Here is a 23251-nt window from a genome sequence, read left to right as displayed (position 1 = left end):
CCATCATTTTAATGACGTGTCATTATGTGATAGGCTTAGTCCACGGATGATGTGCTAGACTGAGTCTATCTAAGAATTTCTCCAAGAATGTTTAGGTGCACTGTATACATCATACCCTTAAAATATGCTATACACATTGAAAAGATAAAGATATAGGAATTTCAATAAATTAGAATTTCCTATATTTAGAGAAAACGAATTTGACTGAAATTAACAAAAAACTAAATAAAGGAGTTTTTATTGTAGATGTACTTAAATATTTACTTATCTGACTGTGTAATCTAATTTTATCAAACTTTAATCGTAAAAATTTAAAAATTTAAATAAAACAGTCACCCCTCTGCTGAATGTGCGTTTACTTTCCTTTCCTATACACTTAAAATCTGCACGGAATTCATTTACCATAATTTAACAATTAACCGTAAATCATGTCGGAATCAAATTCCCAAAATGCACCGGAAACTCAAGTCAACGGCAACCTTCTCGCCGCCAAATCTCTCGCACGTTACGGTGTTACCCACATGTTCGGAGTGGTGGGGATTCCCGTCACATCCCTCGCAAACCGCGCCGTATCCATGGGCATCCGTTTCATAGCTTTTCATAACGAGCAATCCGCCGGCTATGCCGCCTCCGCATACGGTTACCTTACCGGTAAACCCGGATTGCTTCTTACTGTGTCGGGTCCGGGTAGTGTTCATGGGCTTGCTGGATTATCAAATGCTATGGTGAATACGTGGCCGATGGTTATGATTTCAGGTTCTTGTGATCAGAACGACGTCGGCCGGGGAGACTTTCAGGAGCTTGATCAGATAGAGGCAGTGAAACCCTTCTCAAAGTTGTCTGTAAAAGCTAAAAATGTTAAAGATTTACCTAATTGCGTCTTCCAAGTTCTTGATCGGGCCGTTTCGGGGCGGCCTGGTGGGTGTTATTTAGATATTCCTTCTGATGTTCTGCACCAAACGGTTACAGAATCAGAAGCTGAGAGCTTGTTGAGTGATGCTGATAAGTTAATCGAGTCGAAATCGACTCTGAATGGAAGTGAGTTCACAAGTTCGGAACTTGAAAAGGCGGCCGAGTTGCTTAGAAGGGCAGAAAGGCCGTTAGTTGTGTTCGGGAAAGGCGCTGCTTATGCGCGAGCGGAGAACGAGTTGAAGAAGCTTGTGGAATTAACAGGTATTCCCTTTTTACCTACTCCTATGGGAAAAGGGTTATTGCCTGATAATCATGAACTTGCAGCTAGTGCAGCTAGGTCACTTGCTATTGGTAAATGTGATGTTGCTATTGTTGTTGGTGCTAGGCTTAATTGGTTGCTTCATTTTGGTGAGCCTCCTAAGTGGTCTAAGGATGTTAAGTTTATATTAGTTGATATTAGTAAGGATGAGATTGAGTTAAGGAAACCGCATCTTGGTTTAGTTGGAGATGCTAAGAAGATATTGGAACTTTTAAATAAGGAGATTAAAGACGACCCATTTTGTCTGGCGAAGAATCATCCTTGGGTTGAGGCAATTTCGAAGAAAGTAAGGGAGAATGTGTTAAAGGCAGAAGCTCAATTGTCTAAGGATGTTGTTCCATTCAATTTCTTGACCCCTATGAGGATTATAAGGGATGCAATTGCTGGAGTGGGAAGTCCTGCTCCTGTAGTTGTTTCGGAGGGTGCTAATACTATGGATGTTGGTAGATCTGTCTTGGTTCAGACTGAGCCTAGGACTAGGTTGGATGCTGGGACTTGGGGAACTATGGGGGTTGGGTTGGGTTATTGTATTGCTGCTGCTGTAGCTGAGCCTACTAGGCTTGTGGTTGCAGTTGAAGGTGACTCTGGATTTGGGTTCAGTGCCATGGAAGTTGAGGTATGGTGCCTTTTACTCTGGCTTGGATTTATAACTCTGCTTTGTCAGTTCTTGGTGCTACTTCATTCCTCACTATTATCATTTGATATTCCTGTTGTTATTTACTTTGCTTTTGTTCTTTCCAATGAGTTGAATGTGTTCTTTTTCAAGGTGTTAAGTGCAATATATGCTGCTTCTAGAGGAAAATAAACTCATCTCTTTGGAGGTTTTGTTGAAATCGTAGCAATTGTTGATTAGAAAATCTGATTAAACATTAGGGAATCAGTCAGTATGCCAAAGTACTAAAAGTTCACATGGGTTTAAGTGCTTTTACACTTTGTCGCAGAATTTTTTTAAGAGGACCCCTTCTCAATTGTAATTGAAAGTGATATAATTATGTTCTTTTAGTTTTGACAAAATATTTCACTTTTAATTGGGGTCGTGGCTTATGTTTATATGGAATTTATTGAAGGGGATTGTGATGAGGTTGGACTAGCTCCCAGTCAAACAATTTTATAGTTTTTACTAATGCAATACTAGAGATGATTACACTCGTCTCATTCAATACTGATGATGGCCCTTTCATTTTTCAAACTGAAAGATTTGTTAAATGAAAAAAGGTACCTAGAAGCATGGGTCATTAGTCATTACTCTTTAGTAATTTTTCCTAGTCTCTATAAACAGTGCATGATTTGTGGCTATACTTGGGTTGAGTTTAGCTTGATTTATTATTAATAACAAACATAGTTATGTTGTTCGATTTCTAGTTATCTCAAAACCTTGCTAAGCCAGTGTTGTATCCATATGAATTGTTTTGCGTGTGTAATTTCTTAGATAGATATGCTTCTGTGGTGAGAATAGCTTTGTTAGAATATCTATTTTGACCATGTTATTAGTCTCTGGCTTGATGATGATATATTAACAAATTTCTGTGATCATCTATTTCGCTTTTCATCACCATGTGACTTTTCCCCTAATACATACTTGAGCTTTCAAATATGCTGTATCAACATTACACTTCATTACTGTAAGTTCAAATACAGTTTAAGAAGAGAGTTGAACTGAACTGGTTGATACTAGTTGTAGATTATGAGTACAGGTGAGCCCAAGAGTATTTTTGTTTGCTATAGTGCTATCTCTTCCATGGATTTGTCTGATGTTACAATTCTCTCATTCTTTTTCCATGAAACGTTTTTGGTTAGTTCTGGTAGTTATTTTGGCAGGTTAAGGGTGTTCTTCTACTCATCTATCCTTGTGTTTTTAGTGAGATATGCTTGGTTGAATTATGAAACTGATCTATAGATGGTTAGTTTTTGAACATTGATAGATAGTCAATTCTCAAAATATATGTAAATTGTAAAAATTAGTAATTCCTCTATTTGGACAGAGGATTCTTCTCTCTGGCTGTTTCTGGACTTCCGTTAAGCTTTCATTTGACAATGGTGATTTATTTTATTTTCATTATTCGGCTACATGGTAGTGTCAAAGTGTTTGGGACTACAAATAAATATGATCAATCATGTAAAACTTTTGCAAATCTATTTAAAGCCTATTTTTTGTTTTATAGTTGTTGCATGGCGGAGGAAAAATGTGATAAATTAGTGATTTCTTGACTCCATACTTGAAGAAATATTTTTCTGTTTTTTTTATGAGAAGAAACTTTTCTGCTCATAGATTTACCAAACTTCTTTTCTAAAGAGAAAGCAACTGTAGAAGTAATAAAATTAAAGAAAGAGGAGAAGTTTCTGGAATTAATCAATCAGTTTGATCTTTTAAATATGTGCAAAAGTCTCTATTAGAGATTTAAAGAGGAGAAAGTGCGCAGCAGTTTTCTTGTCTGTTCTGAATTTGTGCATTAGGTCTCTTCAGTAGTCTTCAGCAATTTCTAGTTTTTCTTTTTCTTGTTAATTTTAATTGTTTGAAGATTCTTTTGATGATGAACTTTATCACTTGGATGTCATAATTTTCCAATGTTTTCCTTATTTTGCTAGCATAACCATCTGATTTTTAAACTAGATGATGTTTTCTAACTAAAATTTAAATATTTTGTAGACATTGGTTCGGTATCAGTTGCCTGTGGTTGTCATCGTTTTCAATAATGGTGGTGTATATGGTGGCGATCGGAGAAGTCCTGAAGAACTAGCCGGTCCTTTTAAAGATGATCCAGCGCCAACATCTTTTGTACCTGGGGCTGCTTATCACGTTCTAATTGAAGCATTTGGTGGCAAAGGCTATCTAGTTGCGACACCCGATGAACTCAAGTCTGCCCTTTCTGAATCATTTTCTGCACGAAAACCCGCTGTAATAAATGTTATTATTGATCCATACGCCGGTTCAGAAAGTGGAAGGCTACAACACAAAAACTGAAGTGGGGTAATTTCAGGTATACAGTCACTCAACTTGTTCCTCAATGTCAGCAGCATAAATTTTAGTTTGTATCAACAAAAATACTTAATTTTTGTTTCAGTATGTATATTGCTCGAGCGTGCTAGAATACTTATTAGCTTATTAAATGTTGGCTAAATATATAGAAAACTCAAGTGGTCATCAAAACAAAACACGAAATGTTGGATGATTTTGTTGTTTCTGATTATCTTTTTTTTACTGCATTTGATACAAATTAGAATTAGCAGCCTTGTTGGGATTGAGCAACGAGTTCAACGATGACACGTGAAGTTCACGTGCACGTCTTGTTTATATACCGGTTTGCAGCTGCCAATCTGGTCTCACTTGCCTTTTGTAATAAGACTTAAGTGGTAATATGCCCCCTAAACTTGTAAGGAATGGGCAATTAACTCATAAATTAACTTGGTGGGCAAATTAGTACATGAACTTGGTGATTATGGGCAATTTGCCCCATTTTGGCAATTTGCCCCTTTAATTTATAAGTTAATTGTATCTTAAATTGGCATTTTGCCCCCTAAACTTGTAAGTTAATTTGCCAAAATGGGTTAGTTGCCCATAATTACCAAATTCGTGTATTGATTTGCCAATAAAGTTAATTTATGTGTTAATTGCCCATTAATTACAAGTTGAAGGGGCAAAGTGCTACTTAAGTCTTTGTAATAATGTAAGAATTTCAAGAACTAAGCACTGCTTGCTCAAAACACGGATATGCATGCATTGCATGTAAAAATTATTACTATATTAGTCGTAAACCCGCGCATTTATGCGGTATTTAATTATTTTTATAAGAAATTCATGTAAATAATGTCTACAATTTAATATTTCATAATTTATGAACTAATAAGAAACCTATACAAATAACTAATTATTTTAAAGTATCAATACGCTTTTTATATTTTATATTTTCATAAGTTTATTATGTCGGTTTTTTATATTTATCTCTCCAATGACTTTATTCTATTTCCTCGGAACTTGTCAGTGGTTACTTCTTATAATAAAATGTGGATAGAAGTAACATAATTTTACAGTCCATTATGATATTCATTAAATCTGCATGTATGATTTGACTGTTTTGCATCTATTAATAAAACTAATGTTAGTTTTTTTTATTATAATTGATAATCGCATAAGGAAATGTCGCATGTTTATTTCTTCTTTTATAACAATTTTTCAGATTATGAAATCCTTATATTAATTATTCTGTAAAAGATAGGCCAAATGATAACTTAAATATAAATTTTCGCGGGTTATTGAAATTTTATTCAAGACTTTTACTTTTTGTAATAATGGCCTAATTTCAACATTTTGTTGTAATTTTTAGCAATTTTTTAATAAATTTAATTTTCTCAAATTTTCACCTCAATATTGTACCTATTAGCTTCATTTGTCCTTTCCGATCATTTTCAGCTTATTATTTACTTTTACTTCAATCATCGAAACCGCTAGAGAATTTATAATTAGATTTTAACGTTATTTTTTATATTTTTAATATTAAAAGTTGATTTCTAAAATTCTGATAAGTGAGTTTTGCTAATAACGGATTTATTTATAGTTCAAATAAAAATTAAAACAATTAAATTGATTGAAAAAATTAGCTAAAATTATTATGAAATATCAAAATTAGGCTATTATTACAATAAAATTTGGATAAAATTGAAACAACTTGTAAAGATTTGAATTTATTTTACTATTCGACCTAAAAAATATTAATAATTTCAATAATAATTAAAGCATACTCATGTTTAGCCATAGTATATTTTTGTATCATATCATATTGACTTTCTAATTTTATATTTAGATATATAAGAAAATTCAAAAAAAAAATTCATATTATTTGATTTTAAGACGATATATAGATGTTTAAATGATAATACATGGGGTCAAATCATATCTGAGAGTATCATTTGTTTTTTTATACGTCTTTTTTTTGTAGTTTTATTACATATATTTTTATACATATTTGATAAATTTCTAATATATATTTGATACATCTTCAATTTATAATTTATACATATATAATAGTATATTTTATAAATATATTGAATAAATATATCATTAATACACATTTTATACATGACAAATATATAATTTAGATGGACTTAATAAATACATCGCTAATATATAATTTATATATGATAGAGACATTTTCAGCAAATAATTTACGCACGATAGCTACATCTTCTAAATGTATTTAATGATACATATCTGATACATAATTTATACATGGTAGATATATTATTCTACATCAAACCCGTATTTAGTATGTACTCCCTCCGTCCCAATAGAGTTGTCCATTTTGAAAATTGTTTCTCTCAGAAAACTCTTCTTCACTTTCAAAAAGTAATAATTTTTATACTTAATTTTTCTATATTATCTCTAATTAAACTCCACTAACGAGTAAATTGAAAGTAAATTGCAAGTGGAGCGTATATTAAATAAGGGTGATGTGAAGAAAGTAGGGAAAAATTTACAAAATTCATAATAATGATTGTTTTTTTTAAATTGTGTGATAAAGGTAAAGTGGACAACTCTATTGTGACAAAGGGAGTGTTAATAATGTATCCAGTAAGTAGTTTATAAAATTACATTTTTAGAATTATATCATCTGTGTATCATGTATTTTAGTATTTTTAAAATTTAATATATTTATTTTTTATATTTTAAAATTAAAATTAGTATTACTATTCTTATTTTTAAAATTTATATATAAAAAGATAAATTGTATAGATAAATTTTGTCATAATGATGTTTTGAATTGGGTTAGTCCTTAAAAGATATGGTATCTTAAAAAGAAAGCAATCAAGTAAAGAAATCACAGAAACCTATATAAATTGGATTTTTTTTATAAAAAGACAAAAATAAATAAATAGACTACTTAATGACCCGCGCGTCATGCGTGGGTCTGTAAGTTTGGTGCACTAGCAGAGTGCTTGTACACCAGGTAACGCACGCTGACATCAGTGCGTGTTATAGTGACGCACGTTAACATCAGTGTGAGTCATAGTGATGCATGCTGATGTGTGCGAGATGATATTTGTGTAAAGAAAATGATACTCGTGTAATAATATTTAGACATGTGGTAAACTGTGAAAATAAAAAGTCTTTTATGGTATTTTGTTATTTTCTCAAAATATAATTACCTATAATAATAATGAAGAATTTATGACCCGCTAGCGATTATTTATGTGGTCCGTTGTATATATTAAATATAATATTTAAATAAAAATCCATTAATTAATCATCTATTAATTAAATATAAATTTGAAATAGTCATTTATTTATTAAAAATAAATTGTTATTATTGGAATAATAGTAATAGAAAATGAGAAAAGTTTCAAAAAGCAAAATCAACATCAATTGGTGTTTTTGTGGAATCTATGAGATTTGTTGTGTAGTTTGTAATTGGCTTAATTACTTAAAAATCATTCAATTTGATTTTTTTTTTTCGTTTATATTCCGTCCTACGAAAAAATTCATTTATACCCTGACGTCTGTATTTATGTTTCACCTTTACCCCGAGACACTAAATTAACCTCTTTTTATTAAGAAAAAAGTTTAAAATAGTTCTTCATTTTTAACCTAAACTAATTAGAGTTTAGTTATAAATGAATTTTTCTCTAAATAAAGGACTATTCTAAACTTTTTTTTAAATGAAAAGAGGTTAATTTAGTGTCTCGGGGTAGTGGTGAAATATAAACACATACGTCAGGGTATAAATGAATTTTTTCCTAAATCAGGGTATAAATGAAAAAAATTCAAGGTGAATGGTTTTTAAATAATTAAGCTTCTATAATTTTATTTTTTTCCTATAATCAAAAGATTGCGTCCCATCATTGCAATTTCATTTTATGTTTGTTTGAACAAGAAGATATCATCGGGTCAAAGAAACTGTATTGGAAAAACTATACTGAAATATTATATTGAAAAATTATATTGCACTCAAAGAATATGTGTGAAACTCTTAGTGCATCGAAAGTTACAGAGCAAACTTTCGTACCATTCATCTCCAATTTTTAGATTCTATTTAAATTTTTTTACTTTCTGAAATACATTTTGGGTTTTATTAATAAAACTTGCCTTTTGCAGTATATATATATGTGTCTTTAGTTGAACCGGCCGGTTACCGGTTCTTTGTTTCACTGGTTTTGTCCGCTTTCTCCGGTTCATACGGTTCAATCTGATAGAACCGGATTTTCGGTATTTACTAGTTAATTCGACAGGACAACAGGTAGGTACGCGATTTAACCGGTTGAGCTGGACTATCCTGTCCGGTTTTTAAAACACTGTTTTAATCTCTATAATTTTTATAAAAGTTGTGTCCAATCAATTTTTGATATAAACCAAGTCATTCTAAAATCAGTTTCTAATACAAACTCCACTTTAATTTCCATTTTTTCTAAAAAGTTATCATAAAATCCTAAATTAAATTAACTTCATGATATAAACAAGACATCCTAAAATCAATTTCCAGTTCCATCATCCTAAAATCAACTTTCAGTACAATTATAAAAACAACTAATCATAAAATCAACTTCCATTATATAGTAAATTCCATCGTAATTCAATATTTTATTGTAAAAAATTAGTTTTAAACTTGTTTAATTTTATGAAATTATATTATCACGATTTTCCTATTATTATAAACTAATTATTTATTTTTATTATAAAAATCATTAGCAATGGTGTATACAATTTTTTATTTAAATGAAATATTATTAAATTGTAGATAAATTGTATAAATATTCAATATCTTTTTATAATTTTTTGAGAAATTTAGCGACGAATTCAAAATTGGTCGCTAAATCCGTCGGTAAAAAATAATTTAGCGACATATTTTCAATCCGTTGCTAAAATCGGTCGCTAAAACGCAGTTTCTGTCGCTAAAATTCGTTGTTAAAACGCTGTTTTTTAGTTTTGAAGAAAGAAATATTCTCATGAGTTTCCAATGTAGAAAAACACTTAATAAATTTCTAAAAATTGTTATTAATTGGTAATTATTATTAGTTTTCCAATTTCAATAAAATATTTATACCAAATTGGGCATGTTGATGAGTTGCAAATAAAACAATTATTAATTTCTAAAAAGTTATTATAAATAAATAATTCTCATTAAGTTTTCAATTTAAATAAAAAAAATTATTTAACTCTTAAAAGCTATTATTAATAGATAATTTTCCATTAGTTTTTAATTTATATAGACAATTTACTTAATATTCTTTTAGATACAAATTATCATTTAATGTACGTAAAAATGTGTTTAAATTTTGTGAATTATTAAGTTTTGTTAGTTTTTAATACATAAAATATTTATTTTTTATTAGATTAATACATCTAATAATACGTAAATCTAAATTATAATTATTAATAATAAGTACTTAATCTATATATTTAAAATTATTAATTTTAAACTAAAATTTATATAAATTTAAAAATTATAATAATTCCACGCTAGTAGACTTATATTAGTGGGCACATCAACAAAGGATGACCTTTGATTTGGGCAGGACCCAAAAATTACTTGCGAGACCAGGAATACGCCAATAGCATTCAAGAAAAAGACTAGTTCATGGGTTAACCAATTTAATTATATCACAAAGACTTTTTTTTGACAAAATTATATCACTAAGACTTTTTTTTGACAAAACTATATCACTAACACTTCATTTATAAAAATAAATTAAAAATATATATAAAAGAAATGCTTGGAAAATAATGATAATAATAAATTATGTTCATATTCTTAAATAAAATCATTAAATATGCATCAAATTAAAGCCTATAATATACTCCCTAAGTTAATTAACTTCTAATAGAAAATCAGCAGCCTATTAATTCCAGACAAGGGAGTATGTTTATTAGTTAAATAGTACAAATAATAAAAAATAAAAAAGGAATATAAGAAAAGGATTCCTTTGTAAACAAAATAGTGTAAAGAAAAAAGTAAAAAAATATTTTATTTATAAAAATAATGTTTTTATTGCTAAAAGGACAATTTTTTAAGAACATTTTCATTAATTTTATTGTTTTAAGAACCAGATCGGACCGGCCGATTGAACCGGTTAAACCAAAAACTAACCATCTATCCGGTCCAATTAACCCTTACAAACTAAAAAACAGTCAAACCGGATTGAACTGTTTGGAATCAGGAAAACCGAACATAACCAGTAAACCGAATGGAGCCGTCCGATTGAATCATTGTTGCCTAATTTCTTGAAATTTCCCATCTTTTCTTTAACTTATTAGTCACTTACTTAATGCCAAAATTACAAGATAAACATAAAATTCAAAATTTTCACAGGAATCGAATAAAATTAACATATACCCATAAATAAAAAATCCTAAAATTACAAAAAAAATAAACAAAAAATATCAGATCTAATGTACTAGTAAACAAAAAATACACAAGAAATCTAGAATAATTTTTCATCCTCTTCACAGTCAGATCCGATCAAAAATTGATAAAATCAACTAAAAACAAAAACAAAAGAAGAAAAACAGAGAGAAAAAAAGAGATGGACGAAAATAGTTGAATGAAATTAGAAAAAAATATGAAAAAGATGTAATTAAAAAAAGATATAAAAAGTAGTATGCAAATGCGATTTTTAATCTCCCTAAAATCTTGTAAATCATCGATGTGGCTATTTGCTCATGAATTTATGCCGTTTTCTTTTCCTTTGCATCATTAATTCTGTCTTAGTCATTTACTAAATGCAGAGGTAGAAAGAAAGGAAGATAATTGTTGATCATGACCATCACTGAATTTTTCAGTTTTTTCATTTTAGTCATTAAATTATATTTTTTTTGATCATCGAACTTTTTTTTTATTTTAGTATTTCCGGCTAAAAATATTTAAGTGGAAGCTAAATAAATTGACATGTGACACCCAAATTTTGCTAGTTTTATTTTGAGAATTTTATCACATATACATAATTCATTTTGAAAATAACTTTTTAGGTCAATTATGCACATAGGGTAAGTTTTCAGGTAAAAAAAAATTAATTCCGACTGCCATCTAAATATTTTTGATAAGAAAATACTAAAAATAATAATAATTGAAAGCTCAGTAATTAAAAAAAATTTAGTAACTGAAATAAATTTTTTTAAAAATTCTAATAATCTTCAAAATTAATTACTCAAGAAAGAAACTTGAAATATTAGGTTACTATGATCAATGTGTGAGCATTATACTATACATTAAAGCTAAGAAACAAACGACATTAAATGTTAAACGGCAAAGTAATTTAAGCATTTGTTATTGCTTATGAACAACTCTTGAGTTTACAACTTCCACACTACCACCTAATAAGCCAAATAAGTTGTAAAAATAACAAGTTTACTCTATATATATTTTGAAAGTTATGTATTGGTCCTTAAATGTTATTTTTAATGATTATTTGTTTTTGAATTTGCTTGAGATATTTTTATTACTTATTAATTTACTGGCAAAATATATGTGTTTTGTTACTATAGCTTTATAGAGTAATAATTTTAAATAATTTTTTCTATACAATCACTTCTATTTTAGATTTAACATTTTAAAAGTATGAAACAAATTAGATGAGGTTAATTGATATTTTTATAATATTAGACCTAATTAAGATAGATATTTAATTAAAACTAAGATATGATTATTTCCAAAATAGTTCAATTATATGACTCTAAAAAATAGAGAATCAAATTTAGACATATGAAAAAATAAAATAATTTATATGTTGCAATTAAAATGTAAGCATCTTTTTCGTTTAGTAATCAAATAAAAGAAATAAAATAATTAAGTACAAAACTATTACAATAATATCATCAACATTAATTATATAAATATTATTTAATTTATTTTTAAAAAATACACATTTTGTACCAAAAAAATACAACCAATTATTAATATCTAATAAACTTACTAATTTTATGAATTAATGTTCTATAAATTTAATAATTGTTAACTTACATATTTCATCTACTATTATTTTTATCATAAAAATTATATTTAGTATTAGTTAATAATCTTAAACACAATAATATTAAATTGATTTAATTATTCTTAATTTATTTTATTATTTATACTTCAACATTATATTTTTTTTTATTTTTTTACTCCTTTTAATGCAAGTACAAAACCCTTATTCAAATAAATATATAATTATATTTTATAATAAAATGACACAATTCTTAAAATTATTGTTGTCAAATAAAATAAATTGAATTATTTATAATTTTTTTATTATTTAAAATAATATGTTAATTTAATAATAATTATTTGATAAATGATAAAAGGTCAAAACAACGCTTGACTATTTGCTAGTAAAAGATGAAAAGTAGAACACGTGAAAGTGGAGGTGGGAGATTAAAGGTGGTGAGTCATTTTTATTGGGTTTTGTATTTCAAAATTTGGACTATTGAAAGTTTGAAATTCTTAATTTTATACATTAGACGTGGGTTGTGGAAGGATTTGTGGCTGTGTTATATAACTTAACCGGTTGACCGGCGGTCAACTGGTTGGATCGGTTGAATAACGAACCGGTGGCCGGTTATTCGGTTTTTAAAACACTCTAAGCATTAACACATATATTTAAGGCACCGTTTGGATTGATGGATTCTAAATTAGATAGCATGGAAACGGAAACGAGAAACGGAAACGATACGAAACGGACACGTGGAAACGGTATTTTTTTTAAATAAAGGACACAAACTGTAGAGGAAACGTGTAAATAATAAAAATATAGAGATATATTTATAAAATTAAAAATTAAAAATGCTATATATATTAAATTTTATTTATATATTTATCCCTATTAATAAAATAAATTAAACATAATTAAATCAAACAAAAATAAGAAGATAAGTTTTATTGTAAATAACGTGAACAATAAAAATTGTAGATAATTGAATCAAAAACATTATTTGTTGAGAATGTTTTAGGTTTTTTTTCATAACTTTTTAATTTACGGAAACGGTCCGAAAAGTTTACTTATAAGTTTTCGAGAGTTTTTGAGAGTTTCCGGTTTCTAAAACGTTTCAGAAATGGGACACGCAATTTCGTCGAAGTTTCCGTGTTTCATAAATTCTAAACGATAAATTCTAAATAATCCATGGATTTGGACAAAATCTATCGTTTGCCTAGAAAAGAATTAATAGAATTTATGGATTTATAAATTCCCTCATTTTCTACAATCCATCATTTTTGAGGGTTTTGATTTTCCACCTACTAGGTGGGAAAATCCAAATCCACCATTTTTTATAGATGATGAATTGTTATACTATTTATTATTTTTCATAAATAATATTAAAAATCCATTGATTTTATATTCAATCCAAACGATGGAATTTTAAAATCAATGGATTTAAATTCCATTGATTTAAAATCCATCGATTTTTTTAAAATCCATGGATTTTAAAAACCCTCAATCCAAACGGTGCCTAAAAGATATTTAAAACGTGTCTTGAAATTTCTGAAATAAAAAAACAGTTTCTAATTTTTTTCAAAATTCAGACTATTTTGATACTTCTGCACTCTCTGAATCTAAATTGATACTCTTTGATACTACTGACAAAACAACATTAAACTAATATGTACAAAACATTAAACAATGGTGCAGCAATTGAAATGAAGATCCATGAGCTGGCTTTATGTTACAGTACTAACCAAATCAATTGATATCTATTTTGTCTTCAATTAATTAAACAAGATATACATTTAAACAAATGAAATATTAAGCTTATGTAGCTCTATATATCAAAATACTGGTCCCATCCTTGGCTATATATAAATCCATCACCTTATCATATCAAGAAAAATCTTCATCATAAATATTTCCCATTCTGTATCTTCATCATATATACATATAGTTTTGGTTTTGTTTTGTGTAGTTATTAGTGGTATGGATAGTGGGGAAGAAGGTGTAGAGAAAAAATGGGGTACTGGTTTTGTGGAAGAGGTAAAAAAAGAAAGCTTGATAGCAGCTCCAATGGTGGCAGTTTCAGTGTTGCAGTATTTGCTTCAAGTTGCATCAGTGGTAATGGTTGGTCATCTTGGCCAGCTTCAACTTTCTAGTGTTGCCATCGCCACTTCTCTTACTAATGTTCTAGGATTTAGTCTTCTTGTGAGTATTACTATATTTCTTTTTGTGATATCTCTTCGTTTTTTTTTTCATGGGATTGTCGAGTCTTACGTTTCAGTGTTTTATTTTAATTTTTAAAAATATTTATTGAACTCTATATTCATATATTAACGTATAAAAAATATCGTTACACTCATTTCGAACGTAACTAGCCACTTCTATAAACAAATATTATTATTTTTTTCTAGTTAGACACAAAATCCTATATTTTGGAGTTCCGTTTCTGTTTTCTAAAAATATTTCTGAAACTTTTATACTTTATGGTTATATAACTTTATATTTGTATCAATTCCGGCCAACAATGCCTATGTGGCCAAATTGACGGATATCCAATTTTGCCATGTTGGTACTGATCCATCTATCATTTAAAAAATTATTGGCCAGAATTTCTTGGATAGTCTCTTTTTATTGGAAAAACTTAAAAGTTTGATAATTAAAATCTACTCAAATGAACGACACTTTGATAACCGTTTTAAAAAAAATGTACAGTTTACTAACTGTAAAAATATTTAACCATGTGTTCCCTTTCCATGCAGTCTGGAATGGCAGGTGGAGTAGAAACTCTATGTGGTCAAGCTTATGGAGCTCAACAGTATCAAAAGCTTGGAATTTATACATACTCTGCCATCATCTCTCTACTCATGGTTTGCCCTCCAATATGCCTTCTCTGGATTTTCATGGACAAATGGCTCTCTCTCATTGGTCAAGACCCTGCAATCTCACATCAGGCTTGTCAATATTCAATCTGCCTAATTCCTGCATTGTTCGGCAGTGCAATTCTGAAGCCTTTAACTCGTTTTCTTCAGACACAAAGTGTTATCTTTCCGATGCTTTTGAGCTCTTTTTTGGTTCTGATTTTCCATACTATTACTTGTTGGAGCTTTGTTTATAAGTTAGAATTCGGGTTTAAGGGTCCGGCTTTAGCCTTCAGTTTATCAATTTGGTTGAATGTAGCTCTACTTGGCGTTTATGTGAAGTACTCTTCAGTCTGCGAAAAAACTCGGTCGCCATTGTCGAAGGATGCATTTTATGGTATCGGTGAATTTTTCCGCCTTGCTGTTCCATCCGCCGTAATGGTTTGGTAAAGTTTTCTACTTTTAGAACCGAATCAAACTAAAAATTATGTTTTTAAAATCATTTCAAACTGAACCAAACTGATTATGTCGATTACTGAGCGGCGGAGCCACATGCAGGGGGAGAGCCATGGCATTGCCCCCTTGGGCAGGGCCCCATTCTTTTATTTTTACAAAAACTACTTATTTCTATTTAAAATAAGGTCCTTAAACTTAAAAATATGTATAATTAACTCCCTTTATTTTTTTTTTCTTAAAAATCCCCTCCAACTTTTCTTTTTGTGAAAAATACGGTGACTAAATTTAAATTTTTCCGCCTTGCCGTTCCATCCGTTGTAATGGTTTGGTAAAGTTTTTTACTTTTAAAACCGAATCGAACTAAAAAATATTATTTTTTAAATAATTTCAAACTGAACCAAACTGTCGATTGCTGAGCGGTAGAGCCACATGCAGAGGCGGAGTCAGGGCATTGCCAAGGGGGCCCTTCCCCTCAACTTTTTACTTTTACAAATATTAGCTTGTTTTTATTCAAAATATGGTCCTTAAACAAAAATTTCTGTATTACTAGCTCCCTTCAATTTTTATTTTTCTTAAAATCAGCTCTAACTTTTTTTTTTTGAAAAATATGGTGACTAAATTTAAAAGTTTTGTATAATTGCCCCCCCCCCCCCCCCCCCCCCCCCCCCCTAATTTCTAATTTTGGCTCTGCTCTTTTTAATTTAATTTTTTTCCCTAACTGAAAATTATAATGAGCTCTAATTTATACTCGTTACATATGAAAATATTATAAGCCGACCTCTTTAATTTCAATGAATTCTAATTTTTATATGTTACATAGAAAAATATTACATTTTGTCCCGTTTAATTTGAATTCCTGACTACGCTACTGCTGATCATAAGCCACACTAACAAATGATAATAAACATTTCCTTTGTCCCTAATTAGAATTTGTTTTTTGTGATTTATGACGTGATTGTAGTCTTAAATGGTGGTCGATGGAGTTGCTAATTTTGCTTTCTGGCCTATTACCAAATCCAAAATTGGAGACTTCTGTGCTCTCTATATGGTATGCTTTTTAGTTATATGTATTTTTGCAAGCCTACATTTAACATTTTGAACAATTTAATTTCTTATATCTTTGTGCATTATTATTTAGCCTTACAATCTCAACTTTGCACTTCACCGTACCATATGGATTTGGAGCTGCAGCAAGGTACAAATTTCTGTTCTGGCTGTAAACATTTTATGCAAAAGAAAAATATAATTCTCTGTTGGGAATTTGAAACACTGATTAATATAAATTGCATTTTAATTAAAAAAAAAAACTAACAGCTGCATATTTTGACTGGTATGATATCTAATAAAAATGATGGCAACAGTACTCGAGTATCGAATGAACTGGGCGCTGGTAATCCACAATCGGCTAGATTGGCTGTTGTGGTAGCAATGTGCCTTGCCGGAGCAGAGGCGATCATTGTAAGCATCGCAATCTTCTTTAGTCGGCACATTTTGGGGTATGCTTATAGCAATGAGAAGCAAGTCGTGAGTTATGTCGGAAGCATGGCTCCTCTGATTTGTCTTTCGATTATCATGGACAGTTTACAAGCAGTTCTTTCTGGTTAGTTCATTTTCTATTATGATAGCGATTTTTTTACCACTTATGTAATTTTACTCGATTCATATTCAAATTAGTCGAGATTTAATAGAATGATCGTATACTAAATGATTAACAAAAACATATAACTTTATCTAATTCTGATATATTACATCGGACGGATGTGTATATGATTAAAAAAACTAGTATATAAAACTTAAAGTCTAATTACTAAATTAATTTGAATCAACTATTTGAAGATTGGGGATTGAGGATATTTTATTTGTGGTGATGATCAGGTGTTGCTAGAGGGTGTGGATGGCAGCGTATAGGAGCGTATGTAAATATTGGTGCATTTTACGTAGTTGGGCTACCAATAAGTGTGGTGCTTGGTTTTGTAGTCAATTTAGGAGGAAAAGGGTTTTGGATTGGAATAATAGTTGGCTCATTGATCCAATCCACTCTGCTTTCTCTTATTACAGCCTCCACTAATTGGAAAAAACAGGTTTTTTTGCCTTCTCTCTGTTCTACTATATCTTAGTTTTTACCAATTTCATATTGAATTTTACAGTGACTGTGTATTAACTGCAGGTAAGCAAGGCAAGGGAGAGGATATTTCACATATCTATAGACAATGAAGACAAATAAATTACTAATTGTATGGTACAATTGTGTACATCTTGGAAAAATAAAAAATAAAAATAAAAATAAAAAATTGAAATGTTCAACTTAATTTATCATTTTTTTAAGATTTGTCAATTTAATCCTCCATTTGAACTTTTGGTAGCTTTTTATTTAGAGAGTTACTTTCAGACCATAATTAATTTATGGAATGAAATAATATGAAATAGAATAGCTATTCCACGAATCAAAGCAAAGAATTGTCATTTTATAGAGAATAGCTAATCCATTCCGTAACTATAAACCAAAATAAAGAATTGTCATTTCATAGAGAATAGTTATTCTATTGCGCAGCTATTTCATGAACTAAACATGACCTTAATTTTTTTTTTGGTAAGCCCATCCGGTTTCCAAGGTTTCGCCCTGACTAATCCGGATCCGACCCGCGTCGCGCACCTGGCATGGTGGGTGAGTCTGCCAGTGGGAATTTTTTGCATTCACAAGGACTCGAACCCGAGACCTTGCATTCACAAGAATAGTTATTCCATTGCGCAGCTATTTCATGAACTAAACATGACCTTAATCTTTAGGAATGTGTTTAAATGTAATAAAAAGTTAACTTTCAGTGTGTAAATATTATTGTTAAAGTCGGGTGTCTTAATGATTAATTATATTAAAATTCAGGGGCATAAACATGTACTTAGTCCTATAAAAGAAGTTACTCTAGCTGTGAATAACAAATAGAAAGGTTGTCCAATACCTTCACCGTCTTTTCTACAATTTTATGAAACAAAAAAATTACATAATGATTCATCAGAGCAATTTGTTTAACTTTTTTATAACGCCTTTTCAAAAATTAAGCTCACCAAGTGATACAATTTTCATTTTATTAAGTTCCAGCTATATGTTGCTTGATAAATGAATGACAATATGATACAGTATTGCAAAAGCTCTATGAATCAATTAAACGAGATTCTAAATTTAGAAAAATAAAATTTAAATTGGATGTAAAAAAATGATCAATTAGTTATCTAAAATTAGTTAGTTGAGTGCTCTATAAAGAACTCAGCAAAGAGAATGAAGAACTCACCATATGAATATTAGCAAGTGAGAAGTTTAATTAGCCAAAACAAAAGAAGAAAAAGAAATTAAGAGAAATAAACTTAATTTGATTATAGAAATATCATGGCTATCAATAAAACAAAGATTGCCTTAATTAAAATATCAGTTCTGCTTTTTTTAGTTTCCACCCTTCAAATTTTGCAAGCAACTGGTACGTTTGATGTTACAAAATATGGAGCCAAAGCTAATGGGGAAGAAGATATAAGCAAGGCTTTATTATGTGCCTGGGAAGCTGCATGTAATTCTGTGGGTGTAAGCACAGTTTTGATCCCAAAAGGCAAATATGCATTACGGCAGGTGGATATCTCCGGTCCTTGTAAGGGCTCAATGGTGCTTCGTGTCGAAGGAACAGTAGAGGCGCCGGTCGATCCTAATGAACTCAATGGAGATTTTTGGATTGCTTTTAGTCACATTGATCATTTTACGGTCACCGGCGGTGGCACTTTTGACGGACAAGGAGAAATGACATGGAAGAAGTATAATTGTATGGAGAAAAAAGGTTGCAAGGCCCTTCCTATTGTAAGTATACTTGTACACAGAAAAAATTCAATTCTTGTAAAATGGTACCAAAATTTTTGTTTTTATTCCAAACGATAATATTGTGTTACTTTTTGATATGATATGACGGCCGGATGAAACTTCCCTTTTAAAATGTTATGTTATATGAGGAGGCTACATCTAACGTGAAGTCTTATCTATCGGCTAAAATATAAATATGTTGAATTAACTGCTATATTAGCTTATTTTGATTTTAAAACATTAAAACTTAGGTAAGTTATGTTATCAAATTAAAACACAAGATGTTAATTTGGTACTATTTAGATTTTTTAATCCAACGTGGTTTTTCATGTTTCAGAGTTTGAGGTTCAATTTCATCGATAATGCTATAGTGGAAGACATAACTTCTTTGGATAGCAAGAATTTTCACGTCAATGTCATGGGTTGTAAAAACATTACCTTCCAACGATTTTCAGTCGTTGCACCGGGGCATAGTCTAAATACAGACGGAATTCATATCGGACGTTGTAACGGAGTCAAGATTCTTGACAGCAACATAGGTACCGGTGACGATTGTATCTCCATCGGCGATGCTAGCCAACAAATAACAGTGAAAGGAGTGACATGTGGACCTGGACATGGCATCAGCATCGGAAGTCTAGGAAAATATCCAAATGAAGGACCTGTGTCGGCTGTTTTTATTTCAAACTGCACCCTTTCTAATACTGATAATGGTCTTAGGATCAAATCTTGGCCAGCTTTGCATAATGGTTTGGCTTCTAATTTGCGGTTTGAAGATATTATCATGAGTAATGTCTCCAATCCTATTCTCATTGATCAAATGTACTGCCCATGGAACCGGTGCGATAAAAATGTAAGTTTTAAATATTACTAATTAAATTAATACCTGGATCTAACAAACTCAATTCCTAGCGGAATCGTTTTAAAACTATAAAATCTGGAATTATAATTTCATTATGAATCTATCTCGTTTAATATTGAAATCTTTTATATGATTATTTGAAGTAAAATATTTTAAAACCATTTTTTTCTAGTGAATAATAGTATACTTTCATTTGTGTTATATTTGCAGGGTCAATCAAAGGTTAAGATCAGTGACGTGAGCTTTAAAAATATAAGAGGAACTTCTACAACACCTGTTGCAGTTCAATTAATTTGTAGTAAAGGCATTCCTTGTGAAAATGTGAAACTTGGTAACATTGATCTTCAATTGCTCGGCGGTGGTACCACAAAATCTCAATGTTCAAATGTCAAGCCTATAATTACCGGAGCAGTTCCTGCTGGTTGTTAATGCGGAAGACTAGCATTGCAATCTTGATTCCAAAATGTTGTTTTTTTTAGTGTTGTAATGACTTATATAGAAAATAAATGAATAAAATTTATGTTATTTTTTTATCATTTTTTCCTATTATACTATAATTTTATCCACCTTATAAAAAATTATAAGACGTCATAGTATCTTGAATAGGAGATTTTATAAAAACCACAAGAAGCGGGCAAGAGGAACAATCCGATTCCGACCGAGGAAAAAAAACCGAAAACTGATTAGAGCAACTAAACAAGGCATATGAATTACAAAATTTTGTCGGTTGAGAGGAAACTGTAGAGAATGGAATCTCTAACTTCACCTCGATAATTATACCATTTCCTGAGCAAACCTTCTTTTACAAATCCAACTTTCTCAAGCAACCTATGAGATCTTCCATTATCTGCCAACGTATAAGCTTCCACCCTCACCAAGTTAGCCAAGTCTTCAAAAACTCTACACAGACCAATCTTCAATGCGATTGTTGCTATTCCTTGTCCCCAGTAATCTGCACTCACCGCATATCCGATGCTTGCTTTGTGTTTGTCGTCGGCAAGTGTTCCTGGCCAGAAGGCGATGAATCCGATTGAACGATCATGCAAACATATGGAATAATGAGTTGGATTGGGTATGGCTATGTTTTCAAGATGTGATAATGCTTCTTCCGTTGAGGTAATTGGATTCCATCTTAAATTCTTCGCCACCTTAACATCGGTGAACCATTTGAAGAAATCGTCGACATCGGACAGCCTGAATGGACGGAGCGAAATTCTTGACGGATCCATAGCACTTTTAGTCAATAAGAGTAATAAATTTGCCCTCGCAGTTTGTTCTTTTAAGCCATAAGAAGATCTTTATATATATCTAACAACCAGTTTTTCTAGTTTTTGGAAGCGAGGAGATTCCAATTTTTTTACAAGTGCAGTCATTTAAAATCTTATTTTGTTGGCTTTTTTTATTTAAAGTCTAAACTTTTAAAATAGTCAATTTTAACTTATTTTTAAATTTATAATTTTAATTATAGCGATTTGTTCAGATTAAAGTGGAAAAATATTTAAAAAAATCTTTTATATACATCATATTATTTTAATTTCTCTTTTTACCATCAAGATTTCCAAATATAAAATAATATGAAGAATATATTGAATTTTTTTCCACTTCAATTTAAGCTAATATCTACAATTAAAATTGAAAATTAAAAAATTAACTAAAATTGAAGATTTTTAATTTTTTAGTCTATAAATAGAAAACAGTCGAAAAGATTTCAAGTTTGGGTCAATAATTTTACAATTGCTAGTGAAATAATTATACAATATATATATTTTACGTATAATTAAAAACTACAAAATCCAAACTTAATAATAAAATACAATCAATAATGTATTACCTTGATATCCCCATTATTAACATCACTTGCTTTAAATAAAGCAACTAACGTTAAAAAATATATATATTAAAAATTAAACCGTAGCGAGAATAAAATCGTAAAATTTATTTTCGTTATTTCACTTTCAATTGAAAAAACAATATGCAAATTTAATCAAATTAAATATTATAAAAATTAATTTAGTCCGTTTATAAATGAACTTTAAATTAAAATTAAGACTGGTTTTTATTTTATTAAATGAATTCGAATGTTTTTTTTAAATCTGAGTTTTAAATAACTCACAAATAATTTAGTTTATTTATTGACCTATTAGAGGGCTCTGGTTTACTTTTAAAAATAGTTCTAAATCTAAGAAAAAACCATAGAAAGAGAACTTTAGCTGAAATTTCTTTTGTTTAGTATCATATGCGTATAGGACTTAAAACACTTCTTACCTCTTTTTCCATCATGTTTTCATGCATCTTCATGAATTCCTAGTAGAGATCGAATTGGATGCCTTAAAGCATCAATCAAACATATCCGAAAAACAAAATATGACTATAAGCATTAATTTATTAATTAATATTATAAGAATATTTCCAATATAACAATCAAATCCCACCTCATTTAAAATTTAAAATTCACTTTAAAATAAAATTAATTTTTTTTTAATTTCAATCACTTGTGATGGTTCATGGTTATCAATAAAAAAAGGTTTAATGAAAAAAAAATTCAAACCTTTTACGACTTGTTGCAATTTAATCTAAACTTTTTAATTTTAGCAATAATAGTCAAATTGCATTTTTTTATTGCAACAATAGCCAAATTGTACTTTTTATGTGAATTTTTTTGAATTTTTTTTACCACTTTTTATGACTTTTAATATATTATTATACATCAAAACATAATAATAGTCTAATATTTTAATTGAAAACAACAAGTTAGACCACCAATTTGGCTATTATTATAACAAAAAAAATACAAATTGACTATTATTGAAAAAATTAAAAGGTTTAGTTGAAATTGCAACAAATCGTAAAGTTTCGGTTTTATTGTACAATTAGACCTAAAAAAAATCAAAACTGAAAATACAAATATAAGTTCAATAACTTTCTATAAATTTTTAATTACTCGGATGAAAAGAATATATAGATTCGATTTAATGTCAATCTAAGCAACATAGTAAATTAGCACATATATATGGTATATATTTGTATTTGAGACGACTAAACTCCTACCCATCACTAGTTGTATTACTTGAAAAAAGAAAAAAAGAAAGATAATATCTGAGTTTTAATTCTTT

General features: G+C 29.6%; 4 protein-coding genes across 4 annotated transcripts; 3 read left to right on the top strand and 1 right to left on the bottom strand.

Annotated features, from left to right (window-relative positions):
* The first annotated feature begins 316 nt into the window (after positions 1 to 316).
* Positions 317 to 4435, top strand: LOC126678086 (2-hydroxyacyl-CoA lyase). The gene is made up of 2 exons (XM_050372957.2): positions 317 to 1847; positions 3879 to 4435. The coding sequence occupies exons 1-2, from the start codon at positions 429 to 431 to the stop codon at positions 4191 to 4193; spliced, it is 1734 nt and encodes a 577-aa protein (XP_050228914.1). The 5' UTR covers positions 317 to 428; the 3' UTR covers positions 4194 to 4435.
* A 9576-nt stretch (positions 4436 to 14011) lies between these two features.
* LOC126676385 (protein DETOXIFICATION 14-like) lies at positions 14012 to 17711 on the top strand. The gene is made up of 7 exons (XM_050370576.2): positions 14012 to 14329; positions 14884 to 15428; positions 16400 to 16486; positions 16577 to 16633; positions 16800 to 17038; positions 17314 to 17519; positions 17606 to 17711. Exons 1-7 carry the CDS (start codon positions 14108 to 14110, stop codon positions 17660 to 17662), a joined length of 1413 nt encoding a protein of 470 aa, XP_050226533.1. The 5' UTR covers positions 14012 to 14107; the 3' UTR covers positions 17663 to 17711.
* A 1109-nt stretch (positions 17712 to 18820) lies between these two features.
* LOC126678584 (polygalacturonase-like) lies at positions 18821 to 20567 on the top strand. Its single transcript, XM_050373479.1, has 3 exons — positions 18821 to 19276; positions 19614 to 20129; positions 20349 to 20567. The coding sequence occupies exons 1-3, from the start codon at positions 18821 to 18823 to the stop codon at positions 20565 to 20567; spliced, it is 1191 nt and encodes a 396-aa protein (XP_050229436.1).
* Positions 20568 to 20777: 210 nt separating this feature from the next.
* On the bottom strand, positions 20778 to 21395 carry LOC126676388 (uncharacterized). Its single transcript, XM_050370578.2, has one exon. The coding sequence runs from the start codon at positions 21365 to 21367 to the stop codon at positions 20849 to 20851; it is 519 nt and encodes a 172-aa protein (XP_050226535.1). The 5' UTR covers positions 21368 to 21395; the 3' UTR covers positions 20778 to 20848.
* Between the last annotated feature and the right edge of the window lie 1856 nt (positions 21396 to 23251).

Source organism: Mercurialis annua, linkage group LG4, assembly GCF_937616625.2.
Source record: "Mercurialis annua linkage group LG4, ddMerAnnu1.2, whole genome shotgun sequence".
Lineage (NCBI taxonomy): Eukaryota > Viridiplantae > Streptophyta > Magnoliopsida > Malpighiales > Euphorbiaceae > Mercurialis > Mercurialis annua.
This window is presented reverse-complemented; position numbering and strand designations above follow the sequence as displayed.

Bases quoted from the DNA above. Each gene is read 5' to 3' on its own strand.
- LOC126676385 (XM_050370576.2), top strand. From the start codon at position 14,108: ATGGATAGTGGGGAAGAAGGTGTAGAGAAAAAATGGGGTACTGGTTTT. The intron at 14,330-14,883 runs GTGAGTATTACT...CTTTCCATGCAG, and splicing joins TTCTAGGATTTAGTCTTCTT to TCTGGAATGGCAGGTGGAGT. The intron at 17,039-17,313 runs GTTAGTTCATTT...GGTGATGATCAG, and splicing joins TTTACAAGCAGTTCTTTCTG to GTGTTGCTAGAGGGTGTGGA.
- LOC126678584 (XM_050373479.1), top strand. From the start codon at position 18,821: ATGGCTATCAATAAAACAAAGATTGCCTTAATTAAAATATCAGTTCTG. The intron at 19,277-19,613 runs GTAAGTATACTT...TTCATGTTTCAG, and splicing joins GTTGCAAGGCCCTTCCTATT to AGTTTGAGGTTCAATTTCAT. The intron at 20,130-20,348 runs GTAAGTTTTAAA...TTATATTTGCAG, and splicing joins GGAACCGGTGCGATAAAAAT to GGTCAATCAAAGGTTAAGAT.
- LOC126676388 (XM_050370578.2), bottom strand. From the start codon at position 21,367: ATGGATCCGTCAAGAATTTCGCTCCGTCCATTCAGGCTGTCCGATGTC.
- LOC126678086 (XM_050372957.2), top strand. From the start codon at position 429: ATGTCGGAATCAAATTCCCAAAATGCACCGGAAACTCAAGTCAACGGC. The intron at 1,848-3,878 runs GTATGGTGCCTT...AATATTTTGTAG, and splicing joins TCAGTGCCATGGAAGTTGAG to ACATTGGTTCGGTATCAGTT.